This window comes from Malassezia sympodialis, genomic scaffold (assembly GCF_000349305.1).
Source record: "Malassezia sympodialis ATCC 42132 genomic scaffold, msy_sf_1, whole genome shotgun sequence".
NCBI classification, from domain to species: domain Eukaryota; kingdom Fungi; phylum Basidiomycota; class Malasseziomycetes; order Malasseziales; family Malasseziaceae; genus Malassezia; species Malassezia sympodialis.
Window position 1 is genome coordinate 99,582 of NW_017387799.1, and position 18,616 is coordinate 118,197.

At 56.2% G+C, this 18,616-nt stretch overlaps 7 protein-coding genes across 7 annotated transcripts; 5 read left to right on the forward strand and 2 right to left on the reverse strand.

Annotated features, from left to right (window-relative positions):
* Nucleotides 1-47: 47 nt before the first annotated feature.
* Nucleotides 48-2,831, forward strand: MSY001_0039 (uncharacterized protein; the record flags this gene model as incomplete). The annotated part of the gene is made up of 1 exon (XM_018885716.1): nt 48-2,831. One exon carries the CDS (start codon nt 48-50, stop codon nt 2,829-2,831), a length of 2,784 nt encoding a protein of 927 aa, XP_018738688.1.
* Nucleotides 2,832-2,906: 75 nt separating this feature from the next.
* On the forward strand, nt 2,907-4,664 carry MSY001_0040 (uncharacterized protein; the record flags this gene model as incomplete). The annotated part of the gene is made up of 2 exons (XM_018885727.1): nt 2,907-3,870; nt 3,913-4,664. The coding sequence occupies 2 exons, from the start codon at nt 2,907-2,909 to the stop codon at nt 4,662-4,664; spliced, it is 1,716 nt and encodes a 571-aa protein (XP_018738689.1).
* MSY001_0041 (uncharacterized protein) lies at nt 4,657-6,014 on the reverse strand (the record flags this gene model as incomplete). The annotated part of the gene is made up of 2 exons (XM_018885738.1): nt 4,657-5,931; nt 5,955-6,014. 2 exons carry the CDS (start codon nt 6,012-6,014, stop codon nt 4,657-4,659), a joined length of 1,335 nt encoding a protein of 444 aa, XP_018738690.1.
* Nucleotides 6,015-7,010: 996 nt separating this feature from the next.
* MSY001_0042 (uncharacterized protein) lies at nt 7,011-10,028 on the reverse strand (the record flags this gene model as incomplete). Its single annotated transcript, XM_018885749.1, has 1 exon — nt 7,011-10,028. The coding sequence occupies one exon, from the start codon at nt 10,026-10,028 to the stop codon at nt 7,011-7,013; it is 3,018 nt and encodes a 1,005-aa protein (XP_018738691.1).
* A 129-nt stretch (nt 10,029-10,157) lies between these two features.
* On the forward strand, nt 10,158-11,669 carry MSY001_0043 (uncharacterized protein; the record flags this gene model as incomplete). Its single annotated transcript, XM_018885761.1, has 1 exon — nt 10,158-11,669. One exon carries the CDS (start codon nt 10,158-10,160, stop codon nt 11,667-11,669), a length of 1,512 nt encoding a protein of 503 aa, XP_018738692.1.
* A 4,248-nt stretch (nt 11,670-15,917) lies between these two features.
* On the forward strand, nt 15,918-16,742 carry MSY001_0044 (uncharacterized protein; the record flags this gene model as incomplete). Its single annotated transcript, XM_018885772.1, has 2 exons — nt 15,918-16,472; nt 16,503-16,742. The coding sequence occupies 2 exons, from the start codon at nt 15,918-15,920 to the stop codon at nt 16,740-16,742; spliced, it is 795 nt and encodes a 264-aa protein (XP_018738693.1).
* A 198-nt stretch (nt 16,743-16,940) lies between these two features.
* MSY001_0045 (uncharacterized protein) lies at nt 16,941-18,494 on the forward strand (the record flags this gene model as incomplete). The annotated part of the gene is made up of 1 exon (XM_018885783.1): nt 16,941-18,494. The coding sequence occupies one exon, from the start codon at nt 16,941-16,943 to the stop codon at nt 18,492-18,494; it is 1,554 nt and encodes a 517-aa protein (XP_018738694.1).
* Nucleotides 18,495-18,616: the final 122 nt, after the last annotated feature.

The window sequence follows — 18,616 nt, forward strand, 5'->3', positions numbered from 1 at the left end:
CCATTGCAGACGGATTTGCATTCACGCCGAATGCATACCTGCTAAATATGTGGAACCTGCTGGATATGTTTGTGCTCATATCGCTACTGATCAATGTCATTAGTGAGATTGTGGTCCCTGGTGGTGTGTCCCACTTCACACGTGCACTCAAGGCATTTCGGGCATTGCGCTTGATCAACTTGTCCTCATTGATGCGCGATACTTTTCATGCGGTCATGATTGCTGGAGCCGGTCATATTCTAGATGCATCTTTGTTGGCACTTCTTTACATTATCCCTTATGCCGTTTGGGGCCAGAACCTCTTTGCTGGTCTATTGTACAGCTGCAATGACGACGGTGACCATATTCAGACTAAGTTGGACTGTCATGGAGAATATGCCTCTACCCCTTTGAACTGGTCTTTCCTTGCACCTCGGGCTTGGCACAATCCTTCCGACGGCAGCATATATTCGTTTGATGACTTTAAAAGTGCATTGCTGATCCTATTTGAGATTGTTTCGCTCGAGGGGTGGATTGATGTCATGACTCGAGCCATGAGTATCACGGGTCGTGATAGGCAGCCTAGCCCTGATGCATCGCAACACAATGCAATTTTTTTCTTGATTTACAACTTGATCGGCGCGGTCAGTGTTTTGACTCTCTTTGTGTCTGTGATTATCGAAAACTTCCAGCGATACTCGGGCGCAGCCTATCTCACGACGGAGCAGCGGCAATGGCTGGATTTAAAGCGGCAATTGCAGCGACAGAATGCATCTAAGCGACCCAAGGCGGCTCCTTCTCGTCGCTTTGTGCGCTGGTGTTACGAGGTTTCGACGCGCAAACGGGGTTGGTGGATGCGACTTATGACATTGCTCCACTGTGTTGTGCTCGTCATGCTCATGTCTCAGACTAACGATGACAGTATGGCCGTCGACCGTGGACGCTCGATTGCTTATTCGGCTTTGTCGGTCGTGTTTCTTTTTGATATACTTGTGCGATTCATTGGGTTAGGCTTTACCAGTTTCCGCCGCAGCTACTGGAACTTGTATGATGTGATTGTCATGGCAGGTGTATTTTCAACGAGTATATCGCGCTCTGTGTTCCCCAACTCCTCTCAGGTTCATGCCCAATTGCAGAAAATCTTTTTGACTTGTGTCACTCTGAAACTCGTCCAGCGCAGCGATGCTCTCAACTTGCTGTTCAAAACTGGTATTGGTTCTATACCGGCGATTCTAGCCCTGTTTCTTTTATGGTTCACTATGTTCCTTGTTTGGGGCATCATGCTGGTCGAGGTATTTGGTCTGACCAAGTGGGGCGCGAATGAAACACATGCTAAGAACCTCAGCACCTTATGGGGCACGCTCATTTTTCTCTCCATGACCTCGACGGGCGAAGGATGGAATTCATACATGCATGACTATGGTGTTCAATCGCCTCGATGCACGCCGTCGGATAACTATTTATCGACAGACTGCGGCAGCGTTCCGTGGGCCTACTTCCTCTTCATCTCGTGGAACATCATTTCTATGTTCATTTTCCTCAATATGTTTACTGGTACTGTCGTCGAAAATTTCTCGTATGTATACCACCTGCAGGGAAGCACAGCTTTATCGCGCGAACAAATGCGTATTTACAAGGATGTATGGAGTTTGTTTGACCCCATGGGCAAAGGTTACATATCTCGGGACCAAGTCGTTCCTTTTCTTGCACGACTGACTGGTATGTTTGAGGTTGGACTCTATCCGCCACAGATGCGTCTCAAAGCACTACTCGCACAAAGCAAGGTCGGTGATGTAAATGATGAAGCGTCTTCCCCGACTTCGCGCCGCAATATTTTCCGCTTTCGTACACCGCGCTCCCCCATGTCTCGCACACCCAACTCGCGTTCACCGCAGTCGCACTCTCCACATTCATCTCGCTCGACATCGCCCAACCCGGCGTCGCCCTACACTCCCCGCACTAATCCTACACTCCCATCGGAGACGGGCTCGTTCCTTGAGGTGGGCACCCACAGTCCCCAGTCGCAAGGCGCACCGTCGTTCCTGAATGCAGATATCGACATGTCTGGAGAGAAACGGCCGCGCATTGAGAGTGGCATCGACCTGGACAAGCTGGAAGGGGCGCTACAGAATGCAGATCCGGCTGAGCTTGCTATGCGCCGACGGCGCTTTAACCGGATGTACCATGAGGCACTTATGGCAGACAAGGGCAAGGGCATTTCCTTTTCGTCAATGCTCTTTGTTCTAGCGTACCATAAGATGTGCGGGTCCCCGGTCAACCTTGAGGTCTCTGAGTTTATTGAGCGTCGTGCATTGATGGACAAAATCGACGCGCAGATTAACTTGGAGCGTGTGCGTGGCCTGCTCCGTGGAGTATACATGAGACGAAGGTTCCTGGCCATGCTTCGCGAAGGCGCGCACATCCACATGATGACTGATGGCACAAATGTGCCAACCATTCATATTCAGCGTCCTCTGTCCGAGACAGCTGGCCCCTCGCGCCCTAGGATTCGAATTGATACATCCTTGGGCATGCTAGGTGAAGGTGATACCCGAAATATGCTACACACACCTGAAAATATCCGTTCTAATTACAGCAGTGATGATGGCGACTCGGCCAGTGCAAGCGATGTTCACGTGTCGCCTCATTCGGTCAACCTACCGCGCCGCCGCCTGTCCTTCCACCATGACGATGAGAATCCCTTTCAAGACAATTCTACGTATGACTTATCTCAACTACCTTTGCACCCACCTGCAGATATGGATACGTGGACACAAATCATGCAGCGTCTGTCGGTGGATAGCCGCGTGGCGGACGCCGATATGATGCCGCCTAGTAATGACCCTTCATAGAATTCACGTGATCATTCTCATTCCTGTGGAGAAGCCAGACCCACCGTGCGCGAAGCGTCAACGCGGTATCTTCGCATGTCGGCTGAAGTGCATGGAGGCCGTGCTCCAACCGCGATTTCGAATGAGACGGAGGTGCCGTCAGGATTAAGCGCTCCGTCGGCATCTGCATCCAATGGCCTCTTCAGCTCGGTCATGCAAGGGAACCCCTACTTTTCTGCTGGTTTTGGCCTCATGATCATGGGTGGTGCTTTGGCGTATGCACGCACAGGGCTTCGCTGGGCAGCATCTGCTGCGCAGCGCCGACTGCTTGTATCACTGGAGATTCCCTCGAAAGATCGTGCACATCCCTGGTTCCTGCACTGGATGGGCGCGCAAGCGGCTGCGCAGGCACTCCGTCGCAAGGCGCACCATGGCCACCTTCCCCGCGAGAGCATCGGCGAGTTCTTGGGTCTTACGTCTCCCATGGCACCAGCTGATGCTCCCGCGAACGATCCCCTACGTGCAGCATCGGGGCAGATGGTCGCGCCTGTGCGCATCATATCGCGTGAACTGGCTGTGGACACCCAGGAAACCGAGAACAACGCCAGTGGGAGTGGTATGCAACCTAATGGTAGCGAGCGCGGCCCAGCATCATTCTCGCTAGTCCCAGGACCTGGCACTCATTGGTTCCGGTACCGCGGCGTATGGATGCGTCTACAGCGTGAGCGCAATGGAAAAATGGTTGACCTCACTACCGGAGCACCGTGGGAGACCGTAACGCTGACGACGCTGGCTGCATACCAGCACCTGTTTCCCCAGCTATTGAACGAAGCACGGCAGCTCGCACTGTCTTCGACGCTAGGCAAGACTATCGTGTTCACCAGCTGGGGTGCAGAATGGCGTCCGTTTGGTCACCCTCGCCGCGTGCGGGAACTAGGCAGCGTCGTACTTCCCAGTGACCGTAAAGAGGAAATTGTGAATGACCTGACGCGCTTCTTGGGGCGCAGTACCTGGTATGCCAAGCGCGGCATCCCCTACCGCCGCGGCTACCTGTTACACGGTGCGCCTGGGTCGGGCAAGACGTCTTTTATCACAGCTCTAGCCGGCCACCTAGGCTTCAACATCTGCCTACTCAATCTGGCTGAGCGCGGTATGACCGATGACAAACTCACGCATCTCTTATCGAATGCGCCTGAGCGTAGTATTATGCTGCTCGAGGACATTGATGCCGCATTTCTGGGTCGCAACACCCATGCACCGGAGCGCCATGCCGACGGTTACCAGCCGAACGTAACATTCTCGGGCCTGCTAAATGCTCTCGATGGTGTGGCATCCGGCGAGTCGCGCATCATTTTCATGACGACCAACCACCTGGAACGACTGGATCCTGCGCTCATCCGCCCAGGCCGCGTCGATGTCATTTGCGAGTTGGGTGACGCGGAAGACCGCCAGGTGCATGAGCTGCTCATCCGCTTCTATCAGACGGACCTCGTCGAGCAGCGCGTCCATAAGGTGCGTCTGGCCAACGGCGTGGATCCAGCCGAGTTTGCGCAGGCACCACAGCCACCCGACTACGACGCGCCGTATTACCAACGAGCTTTGCTCGAGACGACGGAGAACTTGCAGGCACTGGCGCAGGAGCTTGCTACCCATGTACGCAGTGCCACTGCGCGCCGACGCATGGCCTTGGGTCTGGATGAACGGGGCCATGAGCCTGGCACGCAGCCGGCCGTGACGCGCCGCGCCGCTCGCGGCGGTGTCAGCATGGCGGAGCTCCAGGGCCTGTTTATTCGTTTCCCTGATGATCCCCGAGCCGCTGTCGAGGCATTTGCAGCAGAGAACGAGCTCAGGTGATTTTTTGAGTGGCGGCAAAGGCACCCTGTAAGCACACCTGAGCCATGGCATCCACCAGAGCGGACGTGATGGGAAGACAGGTTGTATCGGGGTCATAATCCCAGTACCACAAGAAGAGACACAAGGTATGGGCGAGTGCCAGTGCTCCTGCTGCGAGGAGGATGCAGACGGTGATGAGCGCCACCGAAAATGCCCAGTCAATAATGAGTGTCCCGCTCAGATGCAGTGCCAAGACAAAGAGTGCCTGGACAACGACCGCATGGAACAGGAGCACGATGGGAGAGTCCCATTCGAGCACTTGGGGCTGCAGCGACTCGAGTAGTTGCTGGCGCCAGCTCATCGGTGGGGATGCCTCAGCTGCCTGCGCGTCCACGGGTATGTAGCCGGCACCGTGCGAGGGCCGTGTGCGTGCCACGAAGTGCTTGGAATGCAGGGCCGAGGTCAGTCGCGACGCATGCACGGCCGCTGTGATGCCCGGGATGCCCGCGATGACCGGCGCGAGGAGGGGGTATCCATGGTATCGTCCTGCATTTCTTTCTAGCACAAGCCCAGCCAGCGAGCTGAGGGCGGCCGCTGCAAAAAGAGACAGCCAACCGGAGCCTAGAAGCTCATGCACATAGGCGTTGCGTGCGGTCATAACTGCAAAGACCAAAGAGGCCAGTATCAGTACGACAAAGAGGGCAGTTGCAAACCCCGTGCCCTCGAAGAACACGAAAGCAGAACCACAGAGACTCAGGCATGTCATGGTTACAAGGTCGCCGAACGATCCTGCGAGTGGCACGACGATATTATCGGGGTTAAGTCCAAAGTACCGAGCCCATATCGTGCATGCACATACGAAGGCGCCCTGGAACGCCGACGAAATCGACGCCGTAAACTGCGCCACGGAAAGTACCAGCGCAAATTCAAAGTACCCATCCCGTAGTCGCAGCGCCTTGTCCATGACAGGCTTGGTCGAATGCACAGGACCGCGGCGTGCCATGTCGTTCGACTCGCTGCGGTCATGGTGCCCCAGCTCAAACGAGAGAATACCTGCCGCACAAGACACAATCAGCGACTGCACCTGGAGCAGGGCCATGTTGCCTGTCACGAGTGCACGACGCGTGCGGTAGTTGTCTAGCTCACCCATATTGGCCTGCGTCAGTGCGTCACAACGTACAGCCGTCGTCATGCGCATCGATAGGTTCATCTCCAGATTACCTTTGAGATTGAATAAGATCGGCACCAGGATCAGAAACTTGTCCACCTTGACAAAGGCAGGCCAGGTCTGCGTCAGTACGCGGCACATACCGATACGCGATCAAGCTCCAGACCCGAAAAGAAAAGACCAAGCAGGGCAAATATGAGCATGGGCACAGTCTAATGTAAACAGAACTAGCATACCTCGCGTGTAAGGGACCATGCTTTGGCCCAGCGCGACGTGCCCGCCCCTCCAGTGGGGCCGATCATTGCGGGCATCGACCACGGCGTGTCGACCTCCACCTACAAATCTACATGGTGGCCTCGCGCAAAACGTGCACGGAGCAGGTCGGCCCGAAGCCTCAACGAACTCCCATTCAGCCCGGTCTGTATCGACTGGCACGGGGACAAGGGATCACGCCATGATGCCATGCATTGATACATTCCATTCCTGGTCAGGCGCGGGTACGACGCGTCGCGATCGAGGAGCGCCATTGGCTTCCAGCATCTATACGCCTCGTTCCAGGTGGCTGCCTGAGCTTCGGTCGGAGAAAGACACTTGAATGACAGACCATCAGGGGCTTTGTTACTGTAGCGACCCGCCCAAGTGCATCGATATCGCGCGGCTGTGCACGGAGCCACACGCATACACAGAATCAACATGTCCTACCGGGTGGCCATCTCGCGCAAGGCGTCCTCCTGCACCGCTTCGAGGCACGGTCTGTATGGTACGCGCAGCGTCGTATCGTACGAAATTTTAAGCAGTTGCAGGGCAGCCATGCTACCTTGCCAGCATACCTATGTGAATGCATCGTGGCGTGTATGTGCATATATGCTGCTCGCGTTCCAGGCGCTCCCACTCATCGCGTTCCGTGGCGCTCCGTGAGGCGCATCGAACATGGCCGCTTGTGCTGCTCGGACGGTCTGGGCCATGTGCTCAGATCGGCGCTATCACTACACCCGTCGCTGCCATAGTTCCATACCGGGACCCGAGCGTCTAAGAGCCGCCATTTGACGCGCTGCTCCGTCGGATCGCGCTCATCCCAAAGACCAGCATAGATAGTATCGCCGTCTCATCTGTAACGGCGAACTAACGCTCGCCCGACTCCTCGTGAGGCGAGCCTCCATCACGCAGGAAGTGCATCGGTATGGGGTGCTACACATCTATTAGCGAGCGCCAGGCGGGCGGTACACGCCTGTGCGGGGCTTGACGGTAGTGAAGCCGTCCTGGTCTGCCTGAGAGGTACGCGGTGGCGCATTACCCGTGCCGCCCTGCTGGCGCATGCGCGAAAAGGCACCAGGGACGTACCGCCCGCTGCCGCCCTCGGGGCGCGCGCTAGGCGGGGGCGCACTCGACATAGGCGCACGCGGTGCCGATGGCGGTGGCATCATGCCACCACCCGGACCACGGTTGCGCGACAAATCGCCAGGACGGTAGCGGCGGTTGGCAAACATGGGATCGGACGCGCCGCTGGACGCCGCCGGCGGGCCCCGACGCCATGTGTCCGCAGACTCGGCGCGGGACGCGGCTTCCTGGCGCGATGCCTCGAGCCGCTCGTGCGCGCGGGCCTCCTGGGCGGCCTGCATGTCCGACTGGCGGCGTAGCGAGGCCTGGCGCTCCTCGATCTCGGCGCGCTTCTGCGCCTCGAGCTGGGCCTGGCGTTCCTCGTCCGCACGTTGGCGCTCGAGACGCGCGGCGTCCTCCTTCTCGCGCTGCGCACGCTGCGCGGCCTCTTCGGCTGCATGGCGTTCGGCTTCCTCGCGCGCGCGGATGACATCGGCGCGGCGCTGCTCCTTCTCCTGCTCGATGCGGACCTCCGCTTGCTTCCTGTGTTCCTCGAACACAGCATGTCGCTTCTCTAACAGCTTGCGCTTGAGCGACTCGTAGTCGGGCATCATCGACGACAGTGTCGCTTTCATCGCCATGTCGACCTCGTGGCGCTCGCGCGCGACTGCCACACGCGCCGCATGCGCACGCACATGGTTCTCCCGGTCGGCCGCCTTCTGGCGCTCGTAGTCCGCCTCTAGCAGCGGGCGCTCCTCGCGGCGGTACGCACGCTCCAGGTGGTCCATGCGGCGCTGCACCGTGCGCAGCCGCTCGCTCAGGTCCTTCTTCTCCTTCTCGATCTGCTCGACCTGCAATTGTACGAGTTTTTCCGTGTCCATCGACGCAAACTCTTCTTCGGAGAGCTTAAGACCGCCCCGCTCCTTGAGCGACTGCGCCATCTTGCGCGCCTCCTCGAGCTTGGCCGCCTCCATTTCCTTGCGAACATGCTCAAGCTCGCGACGGCGTGCCTCTTCCACAAAGCGGCGCTGCTCCGCCTCCGCCTGCTCGCGCAGGCGCTCCGCCTTGGCGACCGCCTCTTCCTCCTCCTTGCGGCGCGCCATCTCGCGCAGCAGCTCGCGACGGCGCTCAATCGTGGCCTTGCGCTCCACAACCGCGCGATGCTCCTCGGCGGCAGCCTCAATGGCGCGCTGCATTGCACTTGCACGCGCTGCCTGGGCTTGCTCAAAGACACCCTGGTCGAGGACGCGCAGCGATTTATCGAGGCTCACTGCCAGGCTCGCTAGCTGCGTGCGCACAAGCTCCGACGGCTTGGCCTGCAGACGCACGGTGTCCGTCTCGCTTGCGCTCACCAGTGCGGGGTGCATGTCCGCCGCAAACACGTCATCCTGGAAGGTGATCGCGCGCGAAACATGGTCGATGCGCAAGTTGACATGGCCGCGCTTGCAGGCATTCAGGCAGAACTTCTCAATGTCAGCGCTCGTGTAAGAGTAAGGCGCCTTGAACGCTGACACAAGCTGCATGACCTGCTCAAGCTTCACTGAGTCGTAAACCTGGCTCAGCTGCTGCACTAGGCGCGTGAGCACCACCGAGTGCAGGGGCTTGACGTACTTGGCCATGTCGGGGTCCTGAGCGATCTGGCCCAGGATCGGCTCGATCTTCTCGCAGATTGAGAGAGGGTGGAACTGCACCTCGAGGATGTTGTACAGCTCGCGCAGCTCGGGGCGAACACGGCGCAGCACATTGCGGTTCAGCGCCTCGCGCAGCAAACCCGCACGCGTCGGTGTCTTGTTTAAGCCCAGAAGCGAGTTGAGCCGTCCGGTGCGCTGCCGCGTTTCGGAGTCAGCCTGCAAAAAGTCGGGGCGGCCCTTGGCCACGTTCCCGGTGCCAGGGGCCGTTGAGGCAATCACAGGCACGGCAAGCGCACTGAGCAGTACGAACGAGGCCATGCGTGCACTCTCCTCTTCGGTGTGCGCCTGCAAACGCATAAGCGCAAAGTAGCGGTTCCACGCAGCAGCGTGGAAAAGATGGTTTTCGCTGACAATAAAAATGCGAGTCAGCTTTTCGTAGTAGTTCGCCATCATGGCCGGCTTGGGCGCCCGCTTCGCCAGCGTAAGCAGGTTGTGCACGTCTTCGACGCTGCGGAATGCCTCCTGCCATAGCTCGAGCTCGACGGCGCTGTTTAGCTGCGTGAAGCGCGTGTCGAGGTGGCGTTGCAGCGTGTCGGCATCACTGAAGTCAATTGCATTCGTGTGGTGCGTCGAGCGCGCCACGCTCTGCAGGTGCTGGCGCAGTACCTCACACAGGCGGCGGAACTCGGTTTTGCGCTGGTGCTGCAGACAAAAGTGCAGTGCCTGGTCTGCAATCTGCTGGTAAGCTGTCTCCAAGCGCGTGTTGTTCTTCAGGATATCCAGAGCCGTGCGGTACGCCTCCCACAGGAACTTGAGCCAGGGCGTGACAAGCGTGCGGTCAGTGCGGTCGCGCTCCTGGTCCTGAGACACACTGCCGAGCAAAATGCTCTCAGGCGTCTCGCTCTCTTCCAGATCATCCACGTCAAGTTCCTCCGCTGCTGCATCCGCGCGACTGCGGGCTTCGGCCACCTTAGCGTCGGCGTGCTTGACAAAGTGGTGAATCACGTCCCGAATCGACTGAGGGTCTGTGTTCTGGAATGCATTCTTGTACTGCAGTAGTGCCTCCTTAGCAGCACGTCCACGGCGCTGGTCCACACACAGCTCCATGAAACGTTCCATTAGCGGCTCAAGCGAGGCAACCGGGCCCTGCTTGAAGCGCCGGGAGAACGTAAACTCGTGCAGCGCTTGAAGCGCCGCCGAAGCCTGCCCCACATTGATCAGCTCCTCGGAGCGCTTCAACACCGCTTCCGGCTTCACGACTGGCGGCATCACGTAGCAGCCCTTCGCCGGTCGGTTAGAAAAGACGACGCAGAAGAATTGCAATTTGCCGCCCTCTTCCGCAGCTCGGCCGAACCCATACACCCATCGCCACGGCCCTACCTGGTCGTGTCGCGCACCATGGCTGCTGCGCTGCCTGCCGCCGCGCCCCCGCCCGCGCTCTCTAAGAACGCCAAGCGTCGCGCTAAAAAGAAGCAGCAGCGCGAGCAGGACAGGGAGGATGTTTCTGCCCCTGCTTCCTCAGCCCTGCCCGCTAACGCGTCAGTGGCCCACAGCGACGACGTGGAGCATGTCCCCTCGTACATCGAGCCTGCCCCAGAGCCTGTCGCTGCGCCGCTCCCTGAGCTGGACCCTGCGATGGCCGCAAACTTTTCCGCCGTTCTGGAACGTTTCCAGCCCCAGCACGAAGAGTCTTCAACACGAAAGGGGGAGGTGCTTTATGCAGACGACATGTACTCGGACGACGAGGAGGCGCGGTTGCCGAAGTCAACCATGTCGCGGCGTAAGCTTCGTGAAATTCAGCGCATGTCTGTCGCCGAACTCAAAAAGCTCGTTCGCCGTCCAGAGGTAGTCGAGTGGGCGGACGTGGCGTCGCCCGACCCGCGCCTGCTCATCCACCTGAAAAGCTACCGCAACACGGTGCCGGTACCCACACACTGGACGCAGAAGCGGGAGTATCTTGCCCACCGCCGCGGCATGGAGAAGCCACCCTACGAGCTTCCGTCCTACATTGCCGAGACGGGTATTGCGACGCTGCGCAGCGCTGTGCAGAATGCCGACGCAAATAAAACACTCAAAGCCAAGACCCGCGAGCGTGTGCAGCCCAAGCTGGGCCGCATGGATATTGACTACCAGCGATTGCATGACGCATTCTTCCGTTTCCAGACCAAGCCGCCCATGACCAGATTTGGCGAAACATTCTTTGAAGGCAAAGACGGCGGGTCCCGCGCTCGGCATCGTCGCCCTGGTGATCTGTCGCCGGCGCTCCGCGAGGCCTTGTCAATTCCGCCACTAGCGCCGCTCCCATGGCTTATTGCAATGCAACGCCATGGGCCGCCGCCCAGCTATCCCCACATGCGCATCCCGGGCTTGAACGCTCCCATCCCGGAAGGTGCGCAATGGGGCTTTCATCCAGGTGGCTGGGGCCGTCCACCGCTTGATGATCATGGCAACCCCATTTATGGTGATGTGTATGGCCAAACTAAGACAAGCAGTGACCACACCTTTATGCAGGACCCGCCTCAGCGTGACTATTGGGGCGAGCTACCGCCTGAGGAGGAGGACATGGAGGAGGAGAGCGAGGACGAGGACGAAGAAGACGAAGAGGACGAGGGTGAAGAAGCCATGGATGAAGAAGAGGAAGAGGAACCTACCGTGGTGGAGTCTGAGGCGGCCGCTGGCCTGGCGACGCCCTCGGGCATCCAAACGGTTATGGCAGGTCTCGAGACGCCTGCGCATATCGAACTGCGCAAGCCAACCGCGCCACCACCCAACAGTGAAAAACCAATGGGCCCGCCCCCGCAACTATACCACGTCTTGCCAGAGCGCAAGACAAGCACCAGCGGTCAAGGGCTGATGGGCAGCGACCACTTGTACGATGTACGCGCAGCACGCGAATCTGATTCTACATAGTTATTTCTTGGAAGCTTGTAAAATCGCATCTGCCTCCCGGAGAATATCACTGATTGTGCGGCGATGGCCAGCGGGCTTGGTGGGCTGAGACACGGCGCGTGTAGAGTTCATGGACCTAGTGTCATTAGGTCGCGGCTCCATAGGAGGCATGGCCGTGACAATACGACGCCCAGAGACATTGGCTGAAGTCGTTGACATCGGTGCTCGGGCTAAATTCGGAGAGTCCAGTAGCTTGTCGGCCAGCGGTTCTGCCTCGTCCTGCGGCGAAGTCACTTTCTCCTGCTCAGCACTCGGCGGCTCTGACAGCTGCTCTGTTTTCGTCGGTCCCTCAAGAACATTCGTTGCATGAAGGTCAGTATTAGGGTCTTTGTTCGATGCGCTCGACGCGATGGTGCCCTGCGGCGATTCATCGATCTGAGAAAAACGAGTCGGAGTGTCGGTCGTTTCATAAATCTCGGCACCTCCGGTCCAAGGTTCCCTTGAGCTGGGCGCCGACTCCTTCGAGTAAACAGAACCCGAGTCGCATGGGTCCTTCGCAGCTTCTCGTTCCAAGCCCGTATTCATCGACAAGGGAGAAAGCGACTCTGCTCCAGAATTCTCCGGAAGTTCCTTGAGGCTAGGCGTCTCTTGCTCATCCACCGTACACTGGCTGCCAACCTCTGACTTGATCTTCCTGTCTAACGAATGGAGCAGTTCTGGGTCTTTCACGTTCAAAGATGGATCTTCGGGTAGAGAGGTAGGCACAGTCTGCCGTTCAACCAACGTATTTGTGTCTGCAACCTGCACTGACACAGACTCTGAATTGGTGGCTGCCAAAGTCTGACTTTCCAGCTTTTCTGCGTCACGATCAGCGGTATGAACGATCGTTGTGACATCACCCATATTTTCACCGGAGAGCTCATCAAGTCCTTGCACTGGAGCAGATATATCCGCCTCGGAAACTTTGGGCGTCGCCAGGTCAGTAGAAATAGCAGTTTCCTGTATGATACTTTCGTCGCTGTGACTCTGACCGTTTACAGACAGAGAAGTATCGGCAGGGACGGGTGCTTCACGATTTATTGGTACTTGCACCGCCTCTACAGGCGACGCTTCATCGATACTTGATACTAGCGCGGAGGATTGTAATGCGTTCCCCACTCTGTCCGAGTCGGTATCACCAGTACTCTCAGTTTCACCCTCAGAATCATTCTGCACTTGGTCAGACACGTCATGCGTAGCCTTCAACAGATGAGTAGGCTCGGCATTTTCTATCTTGACCACAATAGGTGTGTCCTTTTCCTCGTTCACATAAGCTTCCTTAGTTGCCGCATCTGTAAGACTTGTATCAGCATCCTCCAAGTCCTTTGCGATTGATGCTAGGTCTGCCGTTGGCTCTTTGATCGTTTGCTCTGCCGGACCATCTTTGGAGAGACTAGGTCCCGCATGGGGTATCGAGTCAGGTCCGATACACGCTTCGTCGGTCTCACGAAGGAGTTTCTCATCACGCTGAACAGATGAAGCATAAGCATCACTGGCTGTCGAATTCTTTTGATCAGAAGTGTCCTTGGTCACGGTATCTTCTCGATTAAGGATATCAGCATGAGCAGTTGTTTCCTCCATAATAGCATCATTATTACCTCCTTCGAGGGATCTGTGTGAATTCTCGCAAATAAGGTCCTGGTCGTCCTTGTGTGGGGCTGTTCCCGGTAATTCTGGTTCCATGACAGCATTTGATGGAGATGGTGAATCTTGCACAGACTGTGCAATGATTAGAGGTGGGAAATTTGTCTCTGTAACCTCTTGTTTATCTGAACCCACTTGATTGACAGGCACTCTTGCCTTGTTACCTTCCAGTTCCAGCTCCTCAGCTATTGCATCTGGCTGTTCTGCCAAGCGCCCATTCTCCGCAGGCTTGCAGGATGATGTCGAAAAAGGGGGGACGTCGGGAGACGTATCCTTACGTTTGAATGCAAGTACACGATCGTCAGTGGGCTCTTCGACACCCTTGCCTTCTGGCCTGACATCGTGTATGCCACTACTGGCATTCTTATCATTCATTGATGGCGCATCTTGTTTTTGCACTTCCAGTTTGTCAATATCTGCTGTTTCCCGATCATTCCTACCGACCTGGTCTTCAGTCGACTCTAGTGCATTGGTCGATAAACCGGTAGCCTCCTTGCCGAAGGCGCAAGTCTCAGCGCCTGTTTGTAAATTTCCAATGTCATCAGCATTCGGTTCTTCATTGATCTCAAGAATATCATGGTTTGTAGATATGGAGACGGGTTCTGCCATAGACGGTTCAAATGCTACATCGTCTTCAGTTCCTTCGACATTATGCCGGAAAGGATGGCTCTTCACCACGTCAGAAGACTCGACTTGACTCGCTGGTTCCGTCAGGCCGGTATCTTGCGTGTCCAATATCTCTGTACGTTTTGATTCCTCAGGTGAAATCTTGTTTTTTGTTGTTTCCATTCCTTCATGGGAGGCATCATCCTGTGAGCCCAGATCCTGAACATCGGTATTTGGATCTTCTAGGGTATTGCCCGACAATATTACATTATCAGTGATAATGTCACCCCCCGAGTTCTTGTAATCAGTCTCTGATCCCACAGATACATCAGGGACAAATACGTTTGATTCTGGTTCTGGGCCTGACGGTTCAACAAGTGCATCAGCTGGTGTCGCGTCACGAGTCTTTTCATTGTCGTTCCTTGATATGTCTGCAGGCTCGCTAGTTGTTGACGAGCTCTCAGCATGGTTGTCTTCTTGATTCGCAGATGAATTTGCACAGGAAGTCACATCCTTGTCCAGATCCCCGGAAACCACATCCTCTGAATTAGGTTCTTCACGTTTAGCCATTTCTTCGTACTCCGCTTGCTTATTTGGCTGCTCGGATCCAGAGTAGTTGACATGTTTCACAGTGGTTGCTTTCGTATTGGTCTGCTCCATACGAGACTTTTCCGGCTCCGAGATTTTGTCTGGCTCCTTTTCACCCTGATTTTTCTCCGGCATTTCTTCTGCACATTCATCAGCAATTTGTGGTTGCCCGTCACAGTTGTCTTCTGAGCCTTCATTCAAGCTGGCCTTATCTTTATCTTCAGGCAAGAGACCACTAGGGGCCTCTGTACCGACTTGAGATAAATCGGTGGCTTCATTACACTTGGCCAGGTCGGCTTTTGCTATTGTCTCTGGTTCCGGGGAAGGTAAACTTGCTGGCTCTTTGCCGTCAGTCTTTAGATTAGGAATAGTGCCATCCCGCAAGAAGGCGTCAGCTTCCTCTGCACTAATGGTTTTATTTGACAAACCCAGACTTGAAAACAGTTCATCGTTTCTTCGGTCATTTTCAGTGCGTGCCATTCTGTCTCGCCGCTCGGCCATGATTTCCTGTAATGGACGACTATTAAGCTTCATTCGAGGAGCGGGTCCGCGTGGCTTAACTTCAACACCAATAGCTTTGGCTGCCTCAGAAACAAGGTTCCGAGATTGTGGGTCATACTTCGCACGCTCAACTTGTGTGGGAGCACCCTTGGAGGGCATTGCAGGGAGCGGCACAGGTTCGTGGCTCAGTCGATTCGATGGCGTGTAAGAGCGGCGCGTCGTCCGTGGAAGTGGTTTTTCAAGCTCTTTGAGTAGTGCGTCGACCTCAGCATCTGTCACTGTAGTACCCTGGGGAAGGAACGAAAGCACATCTTCGTCCTCAAGCGTGCGCCTGCCTTGGCCTGGGGCAGCCGGTGTAGGGTTCACTGTGGGACCAGGTGGAAGCTTAAGCGAGCTATGCAGCTCAGATGGAGCCTGTGGGCCCTTCTCAACTGGCTGTGTAGTACGGCGTGTGGGATCAATTTGGAGAAATCCCTGGAGATCACCGAGCTCGACGGCTTCTTCGAATTCTTCAAAAGTGCCACGCCACTCGTTGTGAACTAAAAGTCCAGGCAGTGGTGAGTTTTGGGACTGTGTGAGCGAATGGGTCGTACCTTGGCTCGCCAGCGGCGTTTCGCGTCCTCATCGGCAGACAGATCATGGTATACAAAGGGGATCTTGGTAAGAGTCGCGTACCAACCTTGAATGCTGTCAGCACTGACACATAACGATCGTGCCTTGAGCGTGTTCTTGGATTGCCTAAGATGGAGGTGGAGAATAGTTCTACCTCGGCACTCATGCCATGGGACGCGTGAAAGAGCCTGGGCTCCAAGTGTTGGTCCTTGCGGAAGAACGTCACGTGAATCGTAGGCCGCGCGTCGGTGCGGAGCGAATCGTTCTGAGACGACGGCGATGACCAGTGCGACGATGAGCGAGTGTCGGAGCGGCTTTGACTTTTCTGGCCATGTTCGCAATGCTGCCCTCACTGCACGTGGTCATGTTATGCCGCGTGCCACTAGCACAGGTACTACAATTGTCGGTCTGATCTACAAAGACGGAGTGGTCTTGGGCGCCGATACTCGTGCCACTGAGGGCCCTATCGTTGCGGACAAGAACTGCGAGAAGATCCATTATATCACTGAAAGTATTCGCTGCTGCGGTGCTGGGACCGCCGCTGATACGGAGTTTGTGACAAACATGATCTCCAGTAATATGCAGTTACACGAACTGCACACTCGGAAGCGACCTCGTGTGTTGACAGCCATGACCATGCTGAAACAGCGACTTTTCCAGTACCAAGGATATATTGGTGCTGCCCTTGTCCTAGGAGGTTATGATACGACAGGCCCTCAACTGTTTACTATCGCACCTCATGGATCTACCGACAAGCTGCCCTATGTAACCATGGGTTCTGGTTCGCTGGCTGCCATGTCGGTGTTTGAGAGCCGCTGGCGTCCGGAGATGGATGTATGTCTCTATGTCTAAACTTACGTGCAGGAAGCGGATGCCATTCAACTGGTTGTTGATGCAATTGAGTCGGGTATCTTCAATGACTTGGGGTCCGGCTCAAATGTGGACGTGTGCATTATTCGGGAAAAGTCGACGGAGATGCTTCGAAACTACCGAATGCCGAACGAGCGCGCCCAAAAAGAGCAAAGCTACAAGTTCCCGCGGGGTACGACCAAATTTACCAAGGAAGAGATTCGTTCTATGGTGGTCAAAGAAGGTGCGTCATGAGTCACTGACCGAGCTAGACGTGCTCAACTTCGACAAACCAGCACCCACGGAGGCCACAGGGGAAGCGATGGACACGGACGCATCGTAGTTGAGAGACGGCGCCTCTTTCGTTGCCACGTGATGGTGGCCATGCCATAGTACTGATTGGCCAAGTAATCGGGTGCCCCGCCCTGGATAGCCGGCTCCCCGCATACAACCATGTCTAATGCTTCATCGAGCGGGAAGACGCAGATCCATGTGGGTCGCGTGGACGATTTGCCGATCGGATCTATGTGCGAGGTGCCGCTGGATGCCCCCTTCGACGTGCCGGTAAATGCGATCGTGGCCAATGTACACGGCACGTTTTATGCGACGTCGTCCCGGTGTACTCACTATGGCATGCCGTTGAGCAAAGGTGTCCTTACAGATGATGGCAAGCTGTACTGTCCCTTCCATGGTGCATGTTTCCGCGTAACCACTGGTGATATTGAAGATGCACCGGCCCTGGACCCGCTGCAAACTTTTGACGTGGAAGTCAAGGACGGCCAAGTGTATCTCCTCGTAGACTACGAGACGTTAAGGAACCCGTCCACTGCGCCATGTCCTTCAGAGTTAAAGGGCAAGCGTCAAGGCCCCCACACTGTTTTCATCGGTGGTGGCGCAGTTACGTTACATGCTGTACAAGAGATGCGCCGTCTGGGGTATAAGGGTCGCATTACGGTGCTAACGTCGGAGCCGCATCCTACCATTGATCGACCGCGCCTGAGCAAGTCTTATGCGCCTGACGTGGATCATGCTCTCATCCGCAATGAAGCCTATTGGCGAGACACCCTGCAAGTTGATCTGCGCCTGTCAAGCCACGTGTACATGATTGATACCCGGATGAGGCGCATCCACATTCGCGGCGGTAATACATTGATCTATGAAAAGCTCGTGCTGGCCACTGGCTCTGTTCCGCGGCGTCTACCTGTTGAGGGTGCCCATGCCCAGGGCGTGTATGTTTTGCGATCGCTGCAGGACGCACAGTCTTTGACGGCGTCCTTGAAGCGTCGTGCAGCACCCAAGCTGGTGATTATTGGTACAGGATTTATTGGTCTAGAGATGGGCATTGCCTTAGCCAAGCACGCTGATGTCACACTGATCGGTCAAACCCATGTGCCGCTGGAGGGTCCACTTGGACGCCAAGTGGGCGGTGGTCTTCAGACGGCGATTATGAATGAGCGACCATTGCGCTTTTTAAACGCTGTGGATGTGGTACGCATCGAGACCGATATGGATGGGCATGTTCGGGGAGTCCTTGTCCAGCCGCGTGCACGCGGATCGCCTGAGCTATTTCTGCAGGCGGATATGGTGCTCATGTCTACGGGTGCCCGACCTGCAACGGACTTCCTGCGAAACTCACCAAGCTTCCCTACTCTGCGGCCGGACGGATCTGTGGAAGTGGACTCTGCGCTGCGTGTCAATGGTCTTCGAAATGTTTATGCAGGTGGTGATATTGCAGCGTACCCTACGGAGAATGGGGTGGTGCGGATCGAGCATTGGAACGTGGCGAGCAATCATGGCCTGGAGATTGGTCGTATGTTGGCGACGGGGCGCGTACGTCCATACAGGCACATTCCTGTGTTTTGGTCGGGCCTTACATCTACGCTCCGCTATGCCGGTACGGGTCATGGGTACAATCAAGTATATGTGGATGGCGAGCCCGATGAGGCCGAGTTTATTGCGTACTATGCAAAGAACGACAAAGTGATTGCCGTGGCGACGTATGTATAAAGATGCTGACAATTTTCAGAATGTGGAAAGACCCCATGATGGCCCAGGCCCTAGCCTTGATGCAGGCGGGTAAGATGCCTAAGCTGAGTGTCATTGCGGCGGGGCTGGACCTCATGACGCTC